The 25,133-nt window shown below is 39.4% G+C and overlaps 1 protein-coding gene across 3 annotated transcripts in view; it reads left to right on the top strand.

The window, feature by feature from the left end:
* LOC148012540 (Ribosomal protein L9/RNase H1) overlaps nt 1-6,286 on the top strand; it is a 39,559-nt gene extending 33,273 nt beyond the window's left edge. For 2 of the 3 annotated variants that reach the window (XM_087668755.1, XM_087668753.1), the window contains exons 4-6: nt 4,966-5,085; nt 5,204-5,278; nt 5,799-6,286. In XM_087668755.1, the coding sequence (XP_087524881.1) occupies nt 4,966-5,085; nt 5,204-5,278; nt 5,799-5,990 (387 nt within the window). In that variant the 3' untranslated portion in view covers nt 5,991-6,286. The remainder of the gene's footprint in view (nt 1-4,965; nt 5,086-5,203; nt 5,279-5,798) is intronic. The other variant, XM_087668754.1, reaches the window with a different exon arrangement.
* Nucleotides 6,287-25,133: the final 18,847 nt, after the last annotated feature.

Raw genomic sequence — 25,133 nt, 5'->3', positions numbered from 1 at the left:
AATCTATACCTGGGGTTGTGCCCGGATAAAGGATTCTTAACGTTATAACTCGCTAATCATTATGATTTATATTTCATACCCAATTCAGCTATCAACCAAGAATCCTTAACTTTTTATCAATTCTCATGGACAAGACAAAAAAGAAGTCTTATTGCATTTATATGGGCATAGCCCTTGAGCACAACATTTCTTGATATGATAGAGCAATCGTTACATTTAGTTTGGGGAGAATAATGTTGTATTACATTTATCTACGGGAATGGGATAATAGTATGGTTCCGGGTCATGGATCTTCAGGAATCGGTAAGTCATTGGAAGATTAGGGTATCCTTTCCTTTGAAACCCATTGTTCTCATAGCGCCCCAACACCTTGATCCTGTCGGCGGGAATTACACGTGTCACTTCCTTATATACTTATGAGTTCAGCTCAACCCTTCAACCTCGAATATGTAACGTTGAGTTTACGTGAGCCTCCACAAAAATAAACAGCTTCACAATCTTCAGGTTTTTCAACCACTTGATCCTCTTTAGGTTGGCCTGAAGATATGCAAACCGGTGGGCAGCTATATAGTAGATTCTCGAGTCACGCGTCCATCTTCGTTCCACGTACAAAGGCGATGGATTATAAATACGATCTAGGATGTTTATCATCTCCACCCTTTGTCGATAATTCGCGGAATGCATCGCGGTCATAAATATGACTCGGAACACTGACAACTTGTTCCATGCTTCATAATTCTGCAAGATAGCATCGAAAGTAAGGAAATGTTCGGAACAATAACATTTGGGTTACTTCTTCTTGTTAAGGTTTTTTAAAAACAAATCCTTCATTGGTTCGCTTTGATACCAATTGTAACGTGTCCATCTGTTCTCTTCAGGACACGTCTTAGCAGTCCATCGGAAAGCAGGTCTAGAAAGCTCCGCCCGGTACTCCCATGAAATGTCACGGGATTCGCGATCTAGGACTTTCCGTGTTTGCCACGTAGCGGAAGTATTTTGGCTGTTCCCACTTAGGACCGACCTGAATTAGGGTTTTTCCTAATGGTCATTTTCTAAACGGCAACTAGCATCGAACCCCGAGCGAACTACTTTACGCAGAAATGCAAGGGCCGAAGCGGATTCACGCTGCACTTGGTTCAAGGAGAATGGGAAACGAGAGGGATGCAAAGCTCAACCTCTCTGCCATAAGGAATAGCCCTTGCTATTCATTTCCTTTGAAACGATCTTCTTGCTGTCCATCATGATTGAGAAAAGTTCCCGGCCAACCGGGACCACCCATCCATAGGACGGACCCATGGTTACATCCATCGCACTTTCCTCAGGTTGTTTTAGTTGTCTAATTACCTATCACATTTACTTGGACATGTATCAAGCAGCTTTCTTAATTAGCCCGTTAGGCACCGGTTCCTTCACGTAATCATAGCACTTAACATAGAAAAGCAATGTCAAACAAGTTCCTTTTCAACAGTTTATCATATTTATCTTTAGAATACATTTATAATGTCCAGCCCGTAGGCTTATCCATAATCCACTCGAAGGCTATCCGGCAATCCACAGGGATTACTAATCCAAGATTTCACCCGTAGACTAGTATGCGGGTCTCGAGATCCAATCCCGAGTCATGTTGACCTCTTGTGCAGGGCCCGGAAGGCGAGGGGTTTACGGCCAGAGCCCCCCCTAGCACCCAAGCGTCCTTCTGCTCCAAGCAGCGCTCAACAGAGAGACCTCTCGCGGCGGGGTCGATCCACCTTCCCGGCGCAGTTAACAACCCCCTTGGTTAGGGTCAGACAGACAATTGGGGGTAATTGAAACTGCCTCTCCCTTCAGACCTTCAACCTGAAGCATTAGATATCTTTTCATCCTTTAATTTCTTGAGCAAACAAAGCAAACTGTGCTCTTTAAACTGTTACAAGCACAATCATTTCCAGTGGTCATTAATTTGGCCAACTGCTAAGGAGTAAATGCTTCTCTCTGAATGCATCTAGCATTCGATCCGGGATCAATTGCGACTTGGCAAGATCCCTAAGGGTTTGTTTGTTAACCCTTATTTCCTTGGGTCAGGGCCGTATCCTATTAACCCAACTTAACCAATACCTTAAGTTCCATTAACAGTAAATATGTTGCTCCAAACTATTGATTGGTCCTGTGCTTCCAAGCAAATAACTAATCCCCTTATCTTGGTCACTTTTCCCGAGAAAGTTACTATATTAGGACGACTACTCATCCTCTTGTAAGATAAACTTACGCAAGAATCTGCCAATCTCATTCCAAGGAATTGACCATTTCCTTGTGATCAAACCACAAGATCATGCGACTCTGCAATTTGTAGTACAAGTGTCACATTGAATCCATGGGACTATTTTACCCATCGAACGGCGTCTTCGAATCACGGAATCATGACTGGATAAGAATAGGGTTTAGGATGTTTTCATATCCAATTCATTTCCGATTGCACTAGTCCGATTCTGTCGGTCCTAGGGTTTCAACTCAATCCGAGTTTCATCTTTTTAATCTAGCGATCCTAAGGGTAGAACCCTAGATCGTTCTCTGCAAGTATGTCCTATTGTCCCTACACTTCGTGAATGTGGGCAGGTCTTTAGGATATGAGAGTTTCATCTTGGCAATAAGTGCATCTAGGTCACATCCTCAACGTGCTAAACCCTAGTTAGCACTTGGGATATGTTGCATCGATTTAACCATTCTTAAGCGATTCGTTCGCGGTTTTAGGTGTTTAGGGTAAACCAATTTACTTGTCTATTCTTGAAGATATTTACGATACCATTCTCGTAATCACATGATTCATTGCCTACATATGATTAGATTTACAAACCCTAACTTTTCTGGTTAAGATCAAAGCATACGCTAAGTTACGGCATAATTTCTATTGATCCTTCTAGAATATGCATTCAAGATCCAAGCTACTAAGCTTTAGGGTTTTATGTTTGAACCATGCAGCCTTTTCTAACAACTACGTAGTTGAACGAGATTTACGCCAATTGCCTAGAGTTTAATCTACTTCATGCAGCCCTAGAATCATTTTCATGCTCTGCAATTTCCTACGGTTGTTAGCAACCTTCTTTAATGAATCATTGCGAAGAGGAGATGTCTAATAATGCGACATGAATTTTCATCTTTCCATGCATAATCGAAGTGTACTACAATAATTTCGACTTTGAAATGATGGTCATTAGTTGATCTAAATTCGTTACTTTGCAATGGATAAAAGCAACTTTCTAAGCGTGCATAGATGTCTTATGTCCTTTCAATCGTTTCTTTGAAAAATACAAATGACCGATTCTTCGATTGTGAGTTATTTTCTTTAAAATAACCAAAAGTGCATCCTTATTCCATAAATTATCCATGCACAATTGCAATATTTCGACGTAAACCAAAATTAGGAAGAAAACCTAGACTTCTGGATTCGGTGAAATGTCCACATGAATGCTAGGAGATGATCCTCATGCGATTGCGCCTTGTGCCTTTTTAGGGGTCATCGCGTATTCGACCTTCTTGCCTTGGCCGTAGACTTATGATCTTGGCCCATCTCCCTCGCACGTGCAATTCCCTTTTGAAATAGGGCTTCCTTGACCAATGCATCTTTTTACGGAATTTGGGCTTTGAAAATGGGAACTTATGAACTCCCCTTCTTTTCGTAGAAGCTCCGGGACTACATTGATCTTCACGGAAAGGGGGCTTAAGAAAAACCCCAGGGTAAAATGGCTTATGGGAGTTGAAATGGGAAAGGGGTTAAAACCCGGCTAATATGGCTATATGTGAGACCACGGGAAGGGCTTTAAAAGAAAGCCGAGGGATAAAGTGGACTTAAGGAGATTCAGTGGGAAAAGAGGGCTTAAAACCGGCTAGTGTGGGAATCCACGGAAAGGAGAAAAATAGCTTTGTAGTATGCAAGGGGGGAAAGGGTGCTTAAATCCCGGGGGTTATAAAGTCCCCTTGGGAAGGGTAAAATAGCTTTGAGGAATGCAAGGGGAGGAAAAGCCTAATTTCCGGGGGTATAAGAGACCGCTTGAGAAGGGCAATAGAAAGGGTTTTTAAGAAACCCGCAAGTAATATGAATTTGAGTGGGGATTTCCACGGGAATGGCTTTGTGGAAATGCTAAGGGGAGGGCTTTGAAAAACCCAGCTATGGTGTCTTTTGGGGAAACCAAGGGGGGAAAAAGGGTTTAATTCCCGGAGTAAGGTGAACTTTAAGGGACTTGGATGGAACGCCACGGGAAGGGGTGCTTGGAGAGCCCCCCCACTTAGAAGCTTCCAAGAAGCTTCTGAACTTCTGTACGTGGCGTGGAGAGGACGACGAATTACTGACAGCACTTAGTGTCTGGATGGCAATGGCAGTGGCGACCTCAAACGGAGTTGGAGGCTCTTCTGCGGCAGCCCTTCCTCACGGCGCAGCACACGGCGATGTTGCTCTCCTCGCTCTCTCTCTGGGCCTGCAGCATTACGGCTCTTCCTACCTTACTCCCCCCCCACAGGGGGGTTTTAATAGGGTTGGGAGAGGAGACCGCTCTCTCCCACGCGGCTAATTGCATGGCCATTCTCCCCCCCATGTCTTCCAGCTCTGCGCTTACTCAACCGCGCTTCACTCCCTCCCCTCCAGCACGGCCTTCGCTTGGGGGGAAAGAAGGGGTAATTTTTAAAAAAATGCCATAAATTAATCATTTTCCTCTTGACCTCCTCCCAAGAGGAGGTTCTCATGAAGATATGCGGGTTTCTTAGTCCTAAGTCTCGATCGGCCAGTGGAGAGTGTACCATTTAAAGACCGCACCGTCCGTAACTTCAATGCCGGCATTGTCATTGCATGAGACTCACGCGTGCTCGTAATTTTTTTTCGGCAGAAATATTACAAGTGTCAAATTGGCATCTCCTTGAATTTGTGTTTTTGTAAAAGAGTTGTGTCTCCACCTTACGCTAGCGTTCGTAATGCATTTCTAAATGTATGATGAGCAGGCAATGAAGGCTGACCAACCTAAAGAGGAGGAAGTTGTGGAAACAGAAGAATCAAAAACTGAAGAGCAAAATTTGAAAGAGATTAACATGGCACTGCAGCGGCTGGAAAATCAACAAGTGGTAGCGCTATAAGCTTTTTTAGTATTTAGTTTGTTGTAAGTTATTATTACACAGTTTACTGCAAAAATGAGCATAATAGGCTTTGTTTAAAGAATCCTCGTGTGTGCTTTTTTTAAAGGTCCTCAGGAGATCTGTCCCTCGAGGGAGTACTACCTTGCACAAGTACATAGCTCCAAAAGACATAGTCTATGAGGTATTGCAATTGTTTTACTTTCTGTGTGTATTCAAATCAGCTAAATCATATGTATTTGAATGTATAGATCAGCTAATTTATTGCTATTGGAGCTATGTTTGTCTGGGGAATCTTGCTTTACTGTGTTGACAAGTTCCACCTGGAAACAAGAGGCTCATGTTGGGGATTAGGAGAACATTAAGGGTGTTTCATTGCAAGAGTGGTGAGGTGATTGTTTGGAATTTTCACACAGAACGATTGGTTATTCTGCACCAAGTGAGCTTCCAAATGGTGCTTATATAAACAGTTTGGTGTTGAAAGGTCCCCATTGCCCATGAGTATGACATCTGCAAGTCATCTAAAAGCCCAGTTAACTATTACTGTTATCCAACTCCAATCTTGTGATAGACAAGCTATATGTCTAACTTTAACTGATAAGTGGGAAGGAAAGGATTAGAACGGCTTTGCATGATGTATTTGTAAACATACTGAGTTGAAGTGGGTGAGATATTTACTTCTTCATGTCATCATTTGTGGAAAGAACTTGGGCTATCCAAACGTGATGCAGGTGCGAAGACAGCAAAATGTTCACATCGAGGAGGTCAACCTTGAAATGTCTTCAGTGATTCAAATACTAGGGGACCATGAGATACCGCTTCGCCTTCCCACAACCATACAGATTCCAAGTGGACTAACAAAGATAAATCTCAAAGTTAAAGTAAGACGGCCCTAGTAGAGTAAGACGGTGCAAGTACTCAGCAGAGGTCCAAATGTAAATCGTACAAGTTTAACAGCTGATGGACCAGAAAATCAGCTTCAATAAGCACACGGGCATGTCTCATCAATTCTGATGATAAGCAGCATGGGCTGCACACCAACTTAAAAGGTTCTGTATTAACACGAGCTTACATTCTAGGGACAGTTCTGACCAAAATCTACACCGGCTACAGTTTGACTAGTGGTTTTGTGATAATCTATAGATTGTTTTTGTGAGAAGGTATTGGATGAAGAATATAGACACCTTTATAAGAGCTTTTGAAAGTTGCACTGTGTAACTGGTTAGTTTTAGCTGTCTGCATGTGCTAACAACCAACAGTAAATAATCATAATAGTACAAGCATGACAAGCATATTGACTCCTAAGTTGCATTATTCACCACATTCAATTTTAGCCTATAATATGATAATGAGATCATGTTCAAAAGTGTGTTAGGTATGTACACACGTTTGTTGATGTTAGATATAAGTTTATTGCACTTGGTAGTTGATATTATTTAGAGAATTAACAAAGAGCTAATTCTTTCAATTCGAGGTCACTGTGCAAATCGATATTACCATTACTCTGATGGGTGAATGTGGTTGAGTACCCTAGTTTATCTCCTGACAGCACCTGCTTTTTGCACAAATGTATTCTCTGAATTAGGGCATTGATGGGTCAATGTGTGGCTGAGTACTCTGATGGAGGATGTCTGATAGTAGCAGGTTTTTTATCCTTGTATCCTTTTATAGTTCAATCAAGAACATGTTTAACATGTTTACTTGCTCCCATCTGGGAACCTCATGAATGTAAAGTATCTTAATAGAAGGTAAATTCCTTCCCACACCGTGATGCTAATTTGTGTGCTAGTATCAACGTAATAAAAGAACAGAAAAGTGGATTCTTGAGATGGGAAGTACCACAGATAGTCAGAGCTATGCCCTTGTGCTAATGGTCAATTGTCATGGGGGAAAGGCATGTGTTTGTTTAGATTTGATACACCACAAATGTCCTTGACCACATTTTCTTGATGCTACCCTGTTGGTGTTATTATTAAAATAACAAGTTCATTAGTCATTGTTGTGTCTTTATTGCCATGGTGGGAGAATTGGGTTTGTTTACTCATACATAGGTTCAGCTATTAGTGTTCACATTTCTGTCTAAATTGGTTGATTGTGATGTTCAAGTGCTATCAAGTCGTGCCATTGGCACAAAATGCAAGAAAGAAGGTTGTATTTAAGTCTATTCAAGGCCAAAATAACGAGGCCAAAACGTTAGTCACAAGTGATCCTTAGTGTTGTCATGGTTACCAAAAGAAGCATAAGATGAAATAAAACATGCTACAATTTTTGTGTACAATCATTCCTAGCCCTTCTACAAGTGCAATGTGGATTTGATGGAGAATGTTTGGTGATGGTGAAAGATAGCGTAGATTCTTTGATATTCAGGTAGCTATTACGTTCATATACTTGGTTCTTTGATGTGGCATGGCATTCCTTAATAGATATTGCATATTTGTCTACAATCACCTCAAATAGTCATCTACTTGATGGAGTTGCTATTGTTGGTTGAGATTGTAATGGTGGTGCTATGAGCCTCGAGAAGGTGGTTGATGTCCATTGTCAACAAGTTTGTTGATGTCCAATGTCTCATGTCTTGCACACCTAGTTGAAATTGTAATGGTGGTGCTATGACCCTAAAGATGTTTATTGATGTCTATTATCTTGTGTGTTGCACACTCACAATTGTTGTTGCTTATTGGTAAGTTATTGTCTTAACTCTACAAACCTCCATGATTTGTCCTTAAGTGCATGTAGCCATATCTTGATCTATGGGACCAAATCCCTCCTGTTATAACTAAAGCTTGCATCTTGTAGTGCGAAGGGTATTTTGTGTTCCTCAATGTCTCCACCTTGACCATTTGACACCTTTGAGATATCCTATTATCTTATGCTTCTTTTTGTGTGTGTAGAAAAGGAGTAGGTGTGAAGAGTTCTAAATTTGGCTATGGCACATCTCATCCCAAGTGATACATGCAATGGCCATGTAGCCTAGTTTGGACCACTCTTGAAAAGTGGGGCAGATGGTCTTTATCGAAGGTTATCATTAGGCCAAATTGTATTTCTAGTGGGAGTCATGGAATGTGTAGCTTGTGATGTCCATCTTGGTGATTAGCTTATCTATTTCTAGTGGGAGTCATGGGATGTGTAGCTTGTGATGTCCATCTTGGTGATTAGCTTATTTGTTTGTAATCTATACATCCCAAGTCATTTAGTAGATTGCGCAAATTCACATTATCTACCTCATTTTAGGAGGTGGGTTTCCTTGAGGAGAAGAATGCCAATTGGGGATAATTGTGTGGAGTCACCTCATATAGTTTATGAATGTGCATGACCACAAGAAAGAGGTCGACCACTTGGGGGCAATAACTAGCTCCACTTGTATCATCTCATGTAGAGTTGGAACATTTGTTGCGGGTCATTCAAGGTATCATTACAACTAATTGTTTCTCCATATTTCACCATTCACTATTGCAACAAGTTGGACATAGGAGCATATTCACTCTACTATATTGCTCTAGAAAATGAATTATGAGTTGAAGTGGCAATTGACGTAGTGGAGGTATAAAAGATCATGAGAATGCTCTTGTATAGTGTCATAATCATCATCATGCATCCCCACCCTCGAAAACACACACACACACACACAAAACTCTATGTGCAAAAAGTATGTAGAGCATTAATGTAACATTAGAATCCTCTACAAAAAGCATGTAGAGTATTAAGATAGCACTAGAATCTCTCACATGAAATTGAAATCAACAATGTAACGCATGTTTCACAAGATCGAAATCAACAGCAATGCAAAGCATAATCATGGTTTGCTAGTTTTCAATGAAATTTGCAATATCATAAATGTGAAGTACAAATTGGGTGATCCGATGATCCCTTCTATCATGTGTGATTGTATTCATATATGCTAGAGGTGGTGTGAGAGTTAGCTTGAAGTGTAGTATCAATTGACTCATGAAAATCTACAAAGTAGCAATGTAATTTTTTTCTATATGCTTGATTCTGTCAATGGTGTCATATGATATAGAAATATGGTCTAGAATAAAGTGTTCTTGTTTCAACCTAGCTTGCTCGATCACTTTGTGCCCATGCAATGTTTGCTCTTATTATGTTGTCACATTAGGCTTTATGAAATGTTTTCGCTAGTACAAACTCCCTCACATGCTAAAAGGTTACTTGTAGGCAAGGAATGCCGTATAATCAATCCATCCTAAGCTTGAGCTCTACCATTCTACGATTTGTTAATACTGCCCCTTAGCATGCTATGTCTGGAAAAGGATAGGTAGATTGTGATGCGAGCTTGCAATTTGTCAATAGTGCTCCTCACCAAGTTAAGGTGGAAAGCAATGCAGTAGTAAGCTAATGCTTTTGGAATGGACATATGCAATCCTGAACGTGTAGTGAGATAGAGGGGGGCGGGGGGGCAAGACATGACGCTCTTGGAATCTTCTTACAATCTCAACCTAGAAAAGAAACCTTTCGTAGAGCTCCTCTTGTGGAACATTTGGCTAGCTTCTTCTATTTAATGACCCTTGAGACATCAAAAGATGCTTTTTGCTATTGCAGCCCTTGTCTCTCTCTTACTCTCAGATCCTGTGTTAATTGGGCTCTAATATTGTGTAAAATTATACGGAGGGGTCTCATACAATAATGAATGTTTTCAACATATTTTCTTTGTTGTCAAGCCTTGATAACTCCAAGGACCTGCAACTCAATGTAGTATGATTCAAGTTGCTATGACATTAATTGCTCTATTTAAGTTGTATGCTAGACATAGATGGGTCACCTTTTTACCATTTAGTCATATAAACCATATCTCAAATGAAAGTCAGGACCCACAACCAATGTTTGGGCTCACATATGGCTTATCCTAATAATGAGGACCATACAGCTTAGGCCAACAGAGGACTTCTCCCTATAATGGAGACCTTACAACTCAAATCTCCATGGATCATTGGTGGCACATTGTGAGGGTGGGCATTGATCATATCCAACAAAAATATCATCTGTCACTATAAATACAACATCAACATGCCCCTTTCTATATTTTCAAAATGACCCCCATGGCTAGCTAGAGGCAAATGGAGATGCAGTCCACTTATTGCTAGAAAACCTCATAAGGCTCTCCCAAGGTCATATAGTTGGTCTCTATGAAACTGTGAAAGCCACCAACTGGGAACATTGACATGCCAACTATTATTGTCTTGTTGCATGCTTCTCTCTAAGTATGAGCGTGAGAAGATGATGAAAGCACTATTCTTTCCTCTCCTTGGATCCTTCATAAAAAATGGAGATGAACTACTCCATAGTGTTGAAAAACTCATAAGATGATAAACTGAACTACTTGACTTTATGGTTGAGCAATTCTATACGAAGATGCATTGTTTTCCGAGGCTTCTTTATTCTATATTGGAGATGTAGCAATTGCATTTGATTTCTCTACTCGACCATACACATTAAAAAGGCATTAACACTTATGATATTCAAAAGACATGACAAAGGGTAGACCATGCATTGTAAAGAGAAAACATTTTGATTCATTTAGTTAGCATACCTTCTAGAATGCCTTAGTTGATTGTAAAGCAATTTGGATTTGTGAAACTTTTTCCTAGAAATGAGACCACCATTTTGTCTTATATATCTTTTGTTGAAAAGGGATCTAGACTATGCTTATGAGGCATGAATTATTCACGGGTTGTCATTTTGAAGAAGTTTGGAGTGCCACCTCATATGTATGGGTCGTAATAGCACATTTGATTGAATGTTGCATGTCACATCATCCACTTTTCGTAACATTGTGTACTAAATTTGTGAATGTTTTAGGCTTGACACATGGAGGCTATGATTTGTGAATGATCTTTGACCTTAGTTCTTATGCCTAAGACTATGTGGATCCTTTATATTTCTTCTAGCACTCACACAAGTCAAGTATCTTCTTCTCGCCCTTTTGATTTGTTAGGATGGATGTCCAAACTTTGTATGGGTGGGATTGTTGTCCTTGCCATTGGCATTGGTCCTCTAAGAAAGTTGAGAGGAAGGCGCATGCGCACTGATGCATTGCCAGCTATTTTGGAAGAGGATTTCTAGGTTGTTAGTTACTATAGTAGTGGATGTAGATGTTGGACGGTTATTAGAAGTGGTGGAGACATTTCCAATTGAAACCACCTCGTCTAAGGTGGAGAGGACAAACTTTGAGTCTTGAATTGAGACTGAGAAGATTCATCAAAAGCTGCACGAAAGCAAATTATAGGCAAAAGTCAAGGTCTCTCTCGTCAGGCCTACTTTGTCTCATGGAACTTTGTAGCTACGATTGAGGTTCTAGAAAGAGAACATATCAAAGACCTACCAGCGAAGAGGACAATGACGACCCTGCAATGGCTGGGCCGTGGCTAAATTGCCTCAATCCATAAAAGCCAGTTTTTTGTGGCGTTTGTTTCATTCTGTCACCATTTTGCCGACTCTTATCTCTATTGATTTGGAAATTCTCAACTTGTGCAATGCAAGAGTCTGCTCAACTTAGAGCTCTGATTTGTAGGTCCAGGATTGTTTGGGCCTCAACTTAGAGGTGAGGTCGGGTCGGGTCAGGTCTTGCGGTATAGCGTTGTCGAGGCATTGCATAACTTTATAGTAGTGGAGGCTTGTTGAGCAAGGTAACTTTTCCCCTCCTCGTTCCAATGGCGAAAAGCAAGCAAGTCTGCGCGAAGTTTTCTGAGACCCTCTGGTTCCACTTAATCATGAAGGTAAGTGAATGGAATCCGTGCATGATAAATTTCTTGAGCTTTGTTCATTCCATGCTGCTGCACGGACCCAAACCTTCAAAAATGTCTTTGTTTGTAGTGTTTGTGACATCTTCATGCTACAAAGATTCCTCTTTTCTCCATTCTCATTCCATGAATTGTGCAGATGCTCTGAATGCTTTGCATGAAACATAACACCCTATATATTAACATAAATTCAATTGTCTGCATCTTCTTTGAGTTTCTAATGCATTAGACATCCCCCTTTCTTCATTCTCCTTCCCTATTATGTGCCTTATATCTGATGACCTGCATGCAACATAAATTCTTGCCTGATTGTGTGAATTGCATTGGTAATTCACACAATTAGAGGTCTTGATATCCATGTCCATTCCCTTCCATTGAGAATACCGTTCATCCATTCGATGTAACTTCTTTTGCTATGCCCATTGCCTTCAAGTTGTGTTGATGCATGCATCAAATACTTTTATGGACTACAACCTTCAATTGCTCATGCATGGAGTAGACATTCCCTTCCTTTTCATTTTGCTTCCATAATGTATGCCAATCCATATGATTTTTGTATTCCTTCTTGCGGGATCCATGCAAGCTCATGCTTAGGCACCTTGATTTTTACGACCAAGCATAAGGCTATCTATAATGCATGCAACATTTTGTACACTTTACAAAATGATCTAATTAATTCAAATTGCACTAGATTTATTACAATTCAAGTCTGTAAACATCTTAAAATTGCACCGAAGTAGACCAATCCCTTATTTCAGCTCTAATGGGGCCGACTGAAGTAATTTTGATTATTTTCGGATCAACTAAAGTCATCTATTAGGCAGCCTGCAAATTTGTTGTACTGGGAGTCTTAACTATTCATGTACTATTGTTTTTGTACTGGCATATGCATGCTTCAGGTGAGTAGACCAACAGACCGTTTGGATTTGAAGTGATAACTTGGGCAACACAAGGTAAATTAAGTGAGTTTTTCTTGACACTCTTAGCTTCACTTTTGCATGTTGTCTTTTAATTCGCATGCATGCAAGGTAAAATAGAAGTCAAGTTAGACAAAATTTGTATCATATTACGGTATCCATAGGTAGTGCATTAAACTTGCTGCATATGCGACATATTGTACTTGTTGTAGCTGACAGAACAACAATATGCCATACAAAACATTGCAAGTGATCGGCTAGATCCCCAAAGTGGCTTACAAAAGATTGAGGAAGGCAAAATTTGCCTTACGATGGGCATGAGGGTGCTGCATGGCGTGCTTTGTAGATTCTCAATAGGAATGGGTTGCTCTTTCCACAACACAACTCGCAGCTTGCGTTCAAAGTCAATTCAACTCTTTGCGAGCCTTTTCTCTCCCCTTTGTTTGTAGTGGCAGTTGCTTCTAGGCTCACCACTCCTTTTTCTTCTTGGATCTCGCCACTTCTTCTTGCTTTGAGATCTTGGCTTTCATGCTTTCAATTTACCGATTAGAGGTCAACATAAGTGAATTGGTGTAATCCAAAAATGCCTCTCTTGCAGGCCTGTGCACACTCACCTCAACATGAGGTGCATTCAAGAGTTCCAATGTTCGCGAAAGGGTTCCATGACCATCCAAAGCTACCAATTGGGTTGAGAAGGAGCTTGCACATCTTGTGCAATCTCAACTGTGACCATATGCTTATTGCCTTAGATTGTTGGACTCTTGTCTTTGAAACTCACAAAGGTGGTTGACATGGCATAGTGGATTGCTGAGCCGTGGACCTTTGAGCACCTCTCTTTGTCTTATTGGTTGTTATGAGGTTCATAGTTGGGAATAAGAAGTTGGTGTTTAGAAACACACTTGTAGTGTGCATGGTAGAATATGGGAATTGCAAGGATGCACTATGAACACCCTTCAACCACAAGGAAGCCAATGTTAAATACATGCAACTAGCAAAAAAAGAAAAAACTATTTATTAAAGACAACTGCAACAAGTCATAAAATGCATTCAAAATACTTGGGATATAAGTTTCAAAATCCCTTCAAAAGGTTCTCTTAATCTCTGATTGAGAACTTGGGTTTCTTGGCTTCAGGAAGTATATTAGCTTGCCTTAATAACAAGGGAGAATATTTGACTTGTTTGGAAGAGATATGAAGGAGTATGCTATCAACCTGTTGCCTTCTTCTCTTGTGATGATTGTTTGCATTAATACCTAAGGGGGGCCTTATCAAGTGTGCACTTGTTTTCTAGGTTCAGAGGCTAGCAGGCTTCACATTCACACCCCTACAGTTGCAGACCATACCCATGCTTGTCCAACTTCCAAGCCTTATGATTATGGATAGGGTTATCAGCATCATTGATTCGTATTCAATGGTCTTTGATTGTGTGATTAGGATCAATATATCGTGAGAAAAATTGTAGGGCATAGATGTAGGGACTAGATAGTGGGAGTAGGAGAGATTGCTTTTTATTTGAATTTGCATGAACATAGTGTAGTTAGGAATGTATGGAGGTGGATATTTGAAATGCATTTGTGTTCATTTCTTGCAAGTGATAGATAAGTTGGCCATTGTGAATGCACTAGTAGGAGGCCAATGAGAGAGTGGGCAAAGTGGTTGTAAATAGAGATAGAAGTCATTTTTTTGGTGCACGTTGTAATTATTATTAATGTTTTTTTAAAAATGTTATGTGCACATTGCCTACCTTTTAAAATGATCATCGTCTAGCCCCCGCTCGCTTATTGGTGCCTTTATCCTAAAGGAGGATATTACTTGTTGAAACGTCTTAGGTGTGAACATATATATAATGTACCCGAGAGATGCAAGATACAAGGATCACATTGGTGACACAATGTGTGTTAAAGTGTCCTACTTGTTTTTTGTCCAACATTTCTAGACTTACTTATGTAGAAAATCATGAAAGGTTGAAGTATAAAATCATGAAAAGTCCAAGTCTACAGAACATGTTTATTTGTGTCCTTTGGTTTAGGTATAGGAGCACTAGGTATGCTTTATCAGAGTTTCCTTATAACATGTCTGTCATATTAGATTTATTAATGCATATGTTTCTAAGATTCAAGTTTGAGGAAGTTTTTCTAGTGTGGCGAATCTCTTAATCTACCCATTGCCATGCCATCGTTCTTGAATGGCTAGCCTTAATCTTGAGATAAGAATTCTATGTGTATTATGGAGTTAATGTCATAGGTCATCCTAAAGGGTTGTAAGCAATACTATGGGTTGATCAAACTATAGTAACATTGCTTTCCCTTCCACATCTCTAGCGATAATTCAAAGTCAAGTAGCAATAGGTGCCATCATGCTTGATGATCAACAAAAAAGGTGAATGAGATGGCTAACAAATAGTGTTAAAACTTCTAGATAATGTGCACCATCCCCAACCGTTCTATTTTGGTTACCTTTCTGGAGTTGAATAGGAAAAGGAATAGGGTTTGTAACCCTACTCCACTCTTCTGGAAGTTAAGGACTTGAGATCCTTCAAAGCAAGTTGTGCATCCTTTTTTTTAAAAGTTTTTTTCTCCCTATTGCTATCTTCAAGGTGCAGATGTACTTGTGGAGGGTAATTATTTGGTCAAGGGCTTGACAATTTGGTAGCAATAATAAAGGCCTTCTTCAATTTTTGATATACCTCTTGGAATTGTTCGAGACACATATAGAAGCATTAAATTCCTTTGGATTAGTAGGTGACACTAGAATGATGATCACTTCAATCTTGATGATGTGTGTCACACAAACACTCTTAAACACTACATGCCCTAAAAGTACATCCATGTTTTACCTAGAATTGACACTTCAAGGAATTAAGTGCCTACATCTCTCTCAAAGGCTCTTGACAATTTCTTGAGATGCTCTTTCCTAAATAGAATCCATGCTTTAGGAATTTTTGCACCATTAGAGATCTTTGGTACATAGTAGGCATTGAAAGTTGTTGACACATTAGGCAAGTTAAAGAACATGACCATGGGTACACAAACACATTCCATTTTGTTCAAAGGTTATTTTTTGTGCGTGTTGTTGGAGTGGACTTGCACTGAATTGGTAGCTTTAGAATTCATCTAAGAAGGTATAAGCTTTTTTCTCTACTAGGCATTCAAACAGGTGTTTGGTGTATGAAAAATGATAGTTATCTCTTCTAATCATCATGTTGACCTTCTTATGATTAACACAGATTTTGGTTTTCCAATTCTTCGAGTGATATCCAATCCATGTGCTTGATTTTGTAGATGAATTTGACTTTGAGAAGTTTGTCTAACTCATCCTTCATAGCTTATGTGTACCTTGGGTAGATAGTGTATAGACTTTTCTCTATAGTTTGGCATCTAAAACGACAGGGATGACATGAGTAATCATGCTTGGACCCATTTTTTAAAGATCAAAATAATTATGAGCAAACATGTTAGAGAAAACCCTTTGAGAAGAGGAACTAGATGCTCTTCCTTCTCTAAAGTGACATATGCATAAGCATAAGTAGGCTTGGGTGGCTTACCTCCCATCATGACTATCACTTGATCTTGTTTCTTGTACTTTGTGAAGTGCTTTGGGAGAGCTTGAGGTTTGGAGTATTCTTTGATATTAACAACTATCCCACCAATTTTCTTCTCGTAATTTTGCTCATCTCAAATGGACATGCATGTCCACTTCCAATTCCTTGGCTCCTTTAGATCATTTGATTTTAGTGTCAATTTTGCTCAACTATTGTCTATGTTGAGCTGCAAAAGAGTCACCTATCAAGTGTAGCTCACTAGCCTCAGCTTCCACATCTAGGAGAGGAATAATGTTTGCAATGATGGTTCCGACCTATCATCTAACTCTCATGATTTTTTCTAACCTAATCAAGTCTCCATTTAGTTGAATTATCCCTCTCCAATGCATAGATATAGAATTTACTAGCTTGATTGTTAGCTTGGATTTCTAGCGTTCTATTGAATTCCTACATATTCCTAGGGATCAAGTAGGACATTCTCTCATCAAAGTCATGTATAGCACATGTAAGATCTTTTCTTTTTATGTTTGCCTGACTAGTTGTGATTTGATTCGTTTGTATCCTAAGGTTCTTTTCCTCAAGGGTTCTAGTTCTTAGCCTATATCTAGCTACTTTGATGTCCTTCCTCATCTTTAAATATGTAATTGTTTTTTATCTTTCAATACACTACAATTAGATATAGCATGCAAATCTTGTGATTGAGTTATTGCTTCAGACAAAATAGGTCCAAAACCTTCTTTACATAAGATTTTTGGGCATTTTTATAAAGGGAGATTCATAGTTTTTTAAATAGATATACCTGGTCTATTTGTAGAGCTTGATTAGCTCTTACTTAGGTTGCATTACAAACATTTTGATGGAGGGGTGAAAATACCATGCTATATCAATTTCGTGTCTACAATTTTACTAATTTTTAGGCTTGGAGCTTATTTGTTTGATCTGTAGTGGCCAATCAGTGATTGTACAGGAGCACTTGCTAGGACAGTTTAAACATTTTTGGGATCTTCATGATGCACAAATGACATAGTATAAAAAATTGCAAGTTTTTGGAATCCAATCGTAGGTTTTAGAATATATTTGACCTTTGTGCACTTGGAACCTTAGTCAAATGTGACTAATAGACTAGTACGTAGCTTAGGCCGTACATTGGATATTTGATGCATTTGGCACAGTAATGATCTAAAAGCAAATTTTATAAAAGAAATAAAAAATCATTTGTAACCTTGAAGTTTCAATGGTTCTCTTTAGGTCCAGGAATACACAATAGAACAAACTAATATAAAGAGAAACATTTGGAACTTGAAGTTTCTGGGTTCTCTTCAAGTCCAGTAATACAAAATGGAAAGAGATACATTTGGAACTTGTTCTCTTCAAGTCCAAGAATAGAAAATATATTGAGGAGATGCCCATTAAAAAGAGCTTAGCCATTATAAAATAATTTTTAAATGATAGTTAGAGAAATGTTTGGAATTGAAGTTTCAAGGTTCTCTTCAAGTCCAAGAATAAAAAAAATATTGAGAAGGTGCCAATGAACAAAAGCTTAGCTATTAAAAAATAACTTTTAAATCATAATCTTCAAATTTTCCAAGTGAAAGGCTAAGCATAATCGATTATGCTTAATGGCAAGAACATAGTTTGACTATCAATAGAAATAACTCAAGCACAAAAGATCCAAAATATATTGGTCCTAGTGAGAGTGGTTTGTTGATGTAGAACTTCATTGTTGAACAAGGATATTTGAGGTCTAGATGATGTAGAAGCGTATCGTACATTGATCTTCTTTATGACATAAAGCAGTGTCCTCATAAGAGACACATGAAGCTTGTTGTTGGGCATTTTGATTGATACCCTCCCTTGTATGTAGGATGCAAATACGACATTGTCCACATGGTATAAACACATTTAGTCATTCCAACGGAGATTTTAATAGATTAAGCAAAATAGTTACTCCCATAGTGAGGCCTTATCGGTGAACTATGGTCTTTTGTTTTTATTCCTTGAGTTAGAGTATGAAAACAAGCCCTTAAAGTTGATCTCTATATCAAATGAGTAAGAATTGAGAACCCTTTTAAACCTTTGTGTAAAGTGTCTCAAATCTTATATTGAATGCATAAGGTCAATAGCTCAAGCTACAACCTAAGATGCCATGACGTGGATTGCCATGCTCATCCTTAATAAGAATATAAGCTTAAATGCTTATATCAGGTCATAGAATGTGACACTAGATACCATTGACCTGCTATGTTGATTGCGGGGTCAAAGTGGAGCCTTGAAGTTCCTTGCAGATATTGCCACTAGTGCCGCTTACTATGTTGCTATTGCTTTGATTTCTTGAGTCAATGCTATGCTAATGAGTTGATAATGATGTGGAGTTGATTACTGTTGTAAATGTCACCTTAGATAAGTCGAAGGTTAGATGTGAGAAATTGCCTTGTTGAAGCTCATTGATCTATTGATGTTGAGCATAGGTTGCTATAATTGTAGAGATGCTGGTTGCATCAACATTGATGAGATATTGATTATAATACTTGTAAATCTCTCTAATCTCTCACTCAATGTGGTGTTAATGAGGAAGAGAATAATAGAAAGGAGGTAGGTGAGACAAAAAAAGGGAAAATAAGAGTGGATGACAAAAGAGAAGAGTGCGTGAGTGGATGCCAAGGATAGTGAAGAAGTAGGTGGAGAGGATAACAAGACTAATAAGTGATATGGATGCTAAGCATGTGATCTAGGAAAGGTGGTGAGCTAAAGGAGTGATTTAGATTTAATAATCTCAAATGATGAGCTAATGATGCAAGCTTAGTTTAGGAAAGAATGTTGCCCACTCTCATACCGTATTGGACTTTTGTGTATCCACATGTTCACGAGCTTGAGAACATAGCTATGGAGGATGGTACCTTAGAGTGCTCATGTTGCGTGGATGAGTGAAAGCATATGTGTGTGGAGAGAAAAGAGAGAGCAAGTTAGATGTGAAGTAGAGTTGTATTCATGTTCATAGAGGATGATTGCTAGATCATACAATGTGGGGTAGAGCCTCTTTTATAGGCATAGATAAGTTTCTCTTGCTTACATAATAGGTGATCGCATTGTCACATGGGAATCTAACTAGCTCCTCATGTGGGTGTAATTATATCTTCTCTTATGGGTCCAATACATCTCCCCTTTTTCACCAAATAGGGGAGGATTCATACATAAGCATGTTAGCAAGCCATATTTCAACAGGCCAGTGGAGGGCATTGGCAAGTGTGGGAATGTAAAGAAGATTGAGTATGGATCTCTTGCAACAAGTGGTTAGGTTCATGCAAACACAAAGATTTGAGAAGCTTAGAAATGGGATAGAAATAGAGTAGATCCAATAGATCCTAGTCCTAACAGAAGGATCCAGACTCTAAGAATATGAGAGGGTTGTAGACCATTATACATAGATCTCATAGCCTTCAAATTTGTGATCAAAGTGGCTTTTGGACACAATAGCATCAGAAAGATAGAGTATTACTCTTGCTACATCAATCTTAACCAAATTAGAAGTAACATCTAGCTCAAGAGCCTAATCTAAAATTTGAATTGTCATGAAAAAAGTCAATAAGTATAGTGAGCGATGATCCATATAGTTTTGTTGAATAGTTTGAGCAAGTTTGCAAGGCAAGTAACCTTCAAGATGTTGATAAGAGAGCACAACTTGTTAGGATATGTTTGGAATAAAAAGGAAAAGCTTGGTTATGAGTCTCCATGACAATGAAAAATAACAACTTTAATGTGCTTAAGGACTTGTTCATTAAGAGGTTCTCCAAAGTTGGATATGTAAATAACCTTATTGTCAAACTCATGAATGTAAGTCAAAAAGACAAGGAGAGGAAATCTAAGAATCCTTACAACTAAAGGACCCACTTATAAGGCCTTAGCAACAGTCTTCATTAATGGGATAAAAGATGAAGAGCTACATAAAGCATTGTGAGTAATCGGTATATGTATGTGAAGAGGCCATAATAGTTGATGACCTACTAGCAAGCATAATCACAATCCGTAGTGAAAGATTGACTATTCGTAGTGAATGAATAGTCTCTAAGAAGCAAAAAAAGTGAAAGGGAACATATCTCTCCCAAGAAATGTTGAATCTCAACTTGGAGCTTGAGGTGTTGAAAGGACGGTCTATGAGGCCTAAGTTTTAGTGCATATTCTATGGAGGCAATCAACTTCCAACGAAATGGCTTGAGCCTCAATCGAGATCGTGCACATATTGTGGTAGTTTTGGTAATGAGGCAACCAACTACCATGTGCTGAGGAGATTACTATATCCTCAACCTTACCATCAAAATCCCTATTTGATAAACCAACAATTTCACTATGGTAGAGGAGCTCCATGAGCTCTAACAAGTAGGGACAAGATCCACCTGGCACAAATAATATGAATCATTGCGTCAATCATAGCATTTTTGCATTGTGATGCTTTACTTCACTACTTGGAGAAGCCGTTGGACAAGAAATCATACATGAACCCTTACATCTCAATGAAAATGAGGGAGATGTAGTTCTTATGGACTATAAAAACCAATTTTAGTGATGCCATTGGGCAAGGGGGGGGGGGGGGGGGGGGTCTTAGAGGGGTCAATAACCCTCATCTAGGGCACGAGCCTCCAACACAATGGTATAGAGAACATTCCCTAGACTATCATATGCTATATACATGGGTGGTGTCAAGTGGGTTGGTTGGACTGCATGTGTGATGAGTTGAGGCAAACAACCCATGAGTGTCTGTTTAATAAATCTCCAACACTATATATACATTGCTACCCTATTCTAAAACATAGATTTTTGTGAGCATTCATACCATCAATAGTCATTGTCCTCCATCCAACATTTGTCTAGACCAGCATCAAAGTTCATAGGAGCACATGGGTGGATAGAGATTTTAACCATTGGTTGGTTTAGTTTGGTAAAAGAGAAAAATTGCTACTTTCTCCTAAACTACAAACATTTGGAAGAGATATGGATGAGCAAGCGGCTAATGATGATGGGCACAAATAGCTAGTTACCATCCAAGATGAAGAGAGTGTAAGCTCAAAGGAGGTGCTTGCCAACATGCCCCATCAAGCTATAGACATGGATGTGAAGGAAGTCTAATTTTAAAAAAAAGAAGGCTCTATACTTAGAGATGTGGTAGAGATTGAATATGAAATTATAAGTTTTTAGAAATTTGGAAGAAGCATTATAACTTCTTGAATAACATAGAACATGACTTTGTAATATTATGCATTGTTAGAAGTCAAGCTTAGTAGGTACGTCTTTATGTGTGACCGACATCTGTGACAGCTAGGTATGTGCTATCTCCATGTGACTACATTGAATAAGTCAGGTTTGTGTTAGTAGGTGACCTGACTAGAGTTAGTCAGTCTAGTCAACACTAAGACTAGGTTACTTTACACTGTAATTGTGTGCTTCTCAGTTAGAGTGGAATAATGAAGAAAGCTATGGGAACTTGAAGGTTCATGGAGATTGAGTTTCCCTGTCTCTCTCTCTCTCTCTCTCTCATCTTTGAATATGGTATCTGAGCTTGCCAGGTTGAGCTCTCTGGAGTAGGAAGAAGTCAAGAAGACTTGCAGGAGTGGAAGATCAAGGGTTCTCAAAGATCAAACAAGCTGTCATTGTGATGGAAGGTAGGCATTGTGTGATTGCTTACTCTATGGTTCAAGCTATTGTATGTGGCTTGTTTAGAGCCTTGTGAAGGGGGTATTAAGCACTAGTGTGTGCTTCATCATTGTCACCATCATCAAATCGAGCTGCTGGAGTAGAGGACAGATCTGTGCAAACTGCGCCTATATTTTGCAAACATCTTCGTGGTGGCTGAAAAACATCATATGCAAGTGATATGAAGTGGCTAAATGCATGACAGAGACTAGTGGAAGGTACTTGAAGAGTACAAGGTGTAAATGCTTATGTGAGAGCTCACCTATGAGCTGAGAACAGAGACTGTAGGTCTGCAATAAACAGTGGCCTGCTGTATACAGGCATTACAAAGCATGTATGCATTTATGACATGAATCTGGAGCCCTCAAACATACCCAGAAACATCGATGGAGCAAAGGTATATGCTAGGAGGACATATGTACTTGATGAAATGCATTTTAGCTGAAGTTGCTCACTGAAATCATTCAGATCTGAAATATGTTAATAGCTGAAAGCTGTCATACACAGAAAATGACAAGCATTGTATCTTGCTGAAGCAATACATGTCACTTTGGAGCTTCTATCACCTATATGAACTGACACATGCATGCTGCATGTATGGAGGATCGAGGAAAGCATTGGATGCTGTTGAATATTCAAATCTGAACCTGAAATAAGTCCCTTGACAGTGCTTGGGCTGGTTGTGAATAGTCATGGTTATGAACAGTCAGGTACTCTTTGACAGTGATTAATGAAGACAGGTTGTCTATGCCTACTCAAATGCTCATGTATTGAACTTGCCACTACAAAGTAAATGTATGACATGTCTTGAGGACTTTTGAAGCTGAAATACATATTGGTTGCCATAATATTGGTTGTTGGTGATCTGTAAGCAAATTTATGTCACTTATACTTGCTGGTTATGCACTGTTTTGTGCCTTTGTGCTTATGTCTTGACTGCCAAATGTACTAGCAGCTATCTGGGAAGTTTTGGGACATGTATGACATGAATACCACTCAGTTTTGACCTTGGAATTGCTGCTGGTTACTCACAGTTTACAGTTTTCAGACTGTATGTATTCACCCTGGCAGTGAGGTTGCAGAAGCTTAAGCTGAAGCAAGTACATAGCTTATGTATTGACAGTTATACCTATAGCTGAGACCACTCGTTTGTGGGTTGTTTTGGGTTATCAGTGGGCTGACATACTCTAGTTTTTTACTGCAATTAATTGCAGAAAACTGTCATAAACTGTTGTGGACTGAATTTGGTCAGTGATACTTATCGACTTGCAGGGAGTCAGGCACTTGATAGACAGTCTATTGCATCATGGCTAATGCACATGGGACTGACAATATCACTCAGATAGTTGGAGAAAAGTTAAACGACAAGAACTTTGCATTATGGAAATTCAAGATGAAAAACTTTCTAGTTGGCAGAGGTTATTGGGATCTATGTACAGAAGATGAGGTTGCTCCTGAGTTGCCTGCAACGAATCCAACTAATGAACATAAAAGAGCTTATAGGCTATGGAATGAGAGAGCATGCAAGATGCTGCATTGGTTTTCTCTATGTATATCTGATGCTATGGTAATTCAAATCACTGGATGTGAGACTCCGAAGGATGCTTGGGACATACTGATGAAAAATTATGGAACCATGACACATGCACGAAAGATCCAGTTGAAATAACAGTTCAACAACATGTCTAGGAATGGCAGGAGCATCCAGGTGTATACCACGGAGATTAAGACCATAGCTGATCAACTTGCTACCATTGGCTCAAGTGTATCAGAAGATGATATGATTGCTGTTGCCTTAAATGGATTAGGAAAAGAGTACAAAGCTTTTGACACATCCATCTCTGTTAGAGAATAGCCCCCTACTTGGGAAGAGCTAGTTGCTTTGTTACTGCATAAGGAGGTCAAACTTGGTTTGAATACAGGTTCCAGTGCATCTCAGAGTAGAGACACTGTGTTATACTCTAGCCAGCGTGGCTGAGGATTTAGAGGTCGTGGTTCATTTCGAGGTCGTGGTGACACTCGTAATGCTTATGGATAGCAGTAGCAGCAGGGTAATTGGCATGGTACAAATACACAAGGCCAGCGTGGATCTGGTGGGTTTAGAGGTAGGGGGAGATCACCCCGAGGCAGAGGTGGTGGATCTAGTTCATGGCAGTCTTCTGATCAGTCCAACAGGGACAAAGACTGCCATTATTGTGGCAGGTATGGGCACATTGCAAAGGATTGCTACAAGAAGCAGGGAGATATGAAGGCAAAGGGCAGACAGCATGGGCACTATGCATCTTCCAGTGGTGCTCATGATGAGCAAGTTGATAGACTCTTTGCCATGCAGCATGTATCCAAAAATGCATCGAGACATGATAGAGATGATAGATGGTACATTGACTCTGGAGTATCAAACCACATGACACGGTGGTATGGAGAGTGGTTTGATGAGATGGTTGAAGGTACACATGGTCATGTATGTACTGGGGATGACACCCAACATGACATAAAGCATAAAGGGATTGTTCCTCTTATGATGCCTGATGGCAAGAAGAAAGGCTGGCATGATGTATTACATGTACCGACTATAACAAATAATCTTTTGTCTGTGGGTCAAATGGCAGAACAGAATCTACATGTGAGATTTAACAAAGATGGATGCTTCATTGAGGAGTATGGAAATGGCTGCAAGTTAATTGCCAAGGGCAGAAGGGATGGCAGGATGTTTACATTGGATGCGAGCATTCCGGGACTTAAGGCAGCCATGTTTGCTCATGATGAGAGTGCCATTCGGGATGTAGAGATTTGGCACAAGTAGATTGGACATGTCAATGTACAAAAGCTGAAATCTATGCAGCAAAAGGAAGTAGAACTTGGATTACCTAAATTCAAGTATAATGACTTTGGTCATGTATGCCCTGCATGTCAATTTGGAAAGCAGGCATTGTTTCCTTTCATAAAACATGTAAAAAATAGCACTAGGCCTTTACAGTTGGTGCACTCTGATGTCCCCATCCTTCACATAATGCTTCTTTTGGAGGTACACGGTATTATGTCTCATTTATTGATGATTTCAATAGGTACACTTGGCTTTATGGTTTGAAGCATAAAAATGATGTGTTTGATGCATTCAAAGACTTCAAGAAGCATGCTGAAA

This window comes from Lygodium microphyllum, chromosome 27 (assembly GCF_053477565.2).
Source record: "Lygodium microphyllum isolate KBCC chromosome 27, Lygodium_microphyllum_v1.1.10, whole genome shotgun sequence".
NCBI lineage: Eukaryota > Viridiplantae > Streptophyta > Polypodiopsida > Schizaeales > Lygodiaceae > Lygodium > Lygodium microphyllum.
Note: the sequence above shows the minus strand (reverse complement) of the source record. Positions and strands in the feature narration are given on the sequence as shown.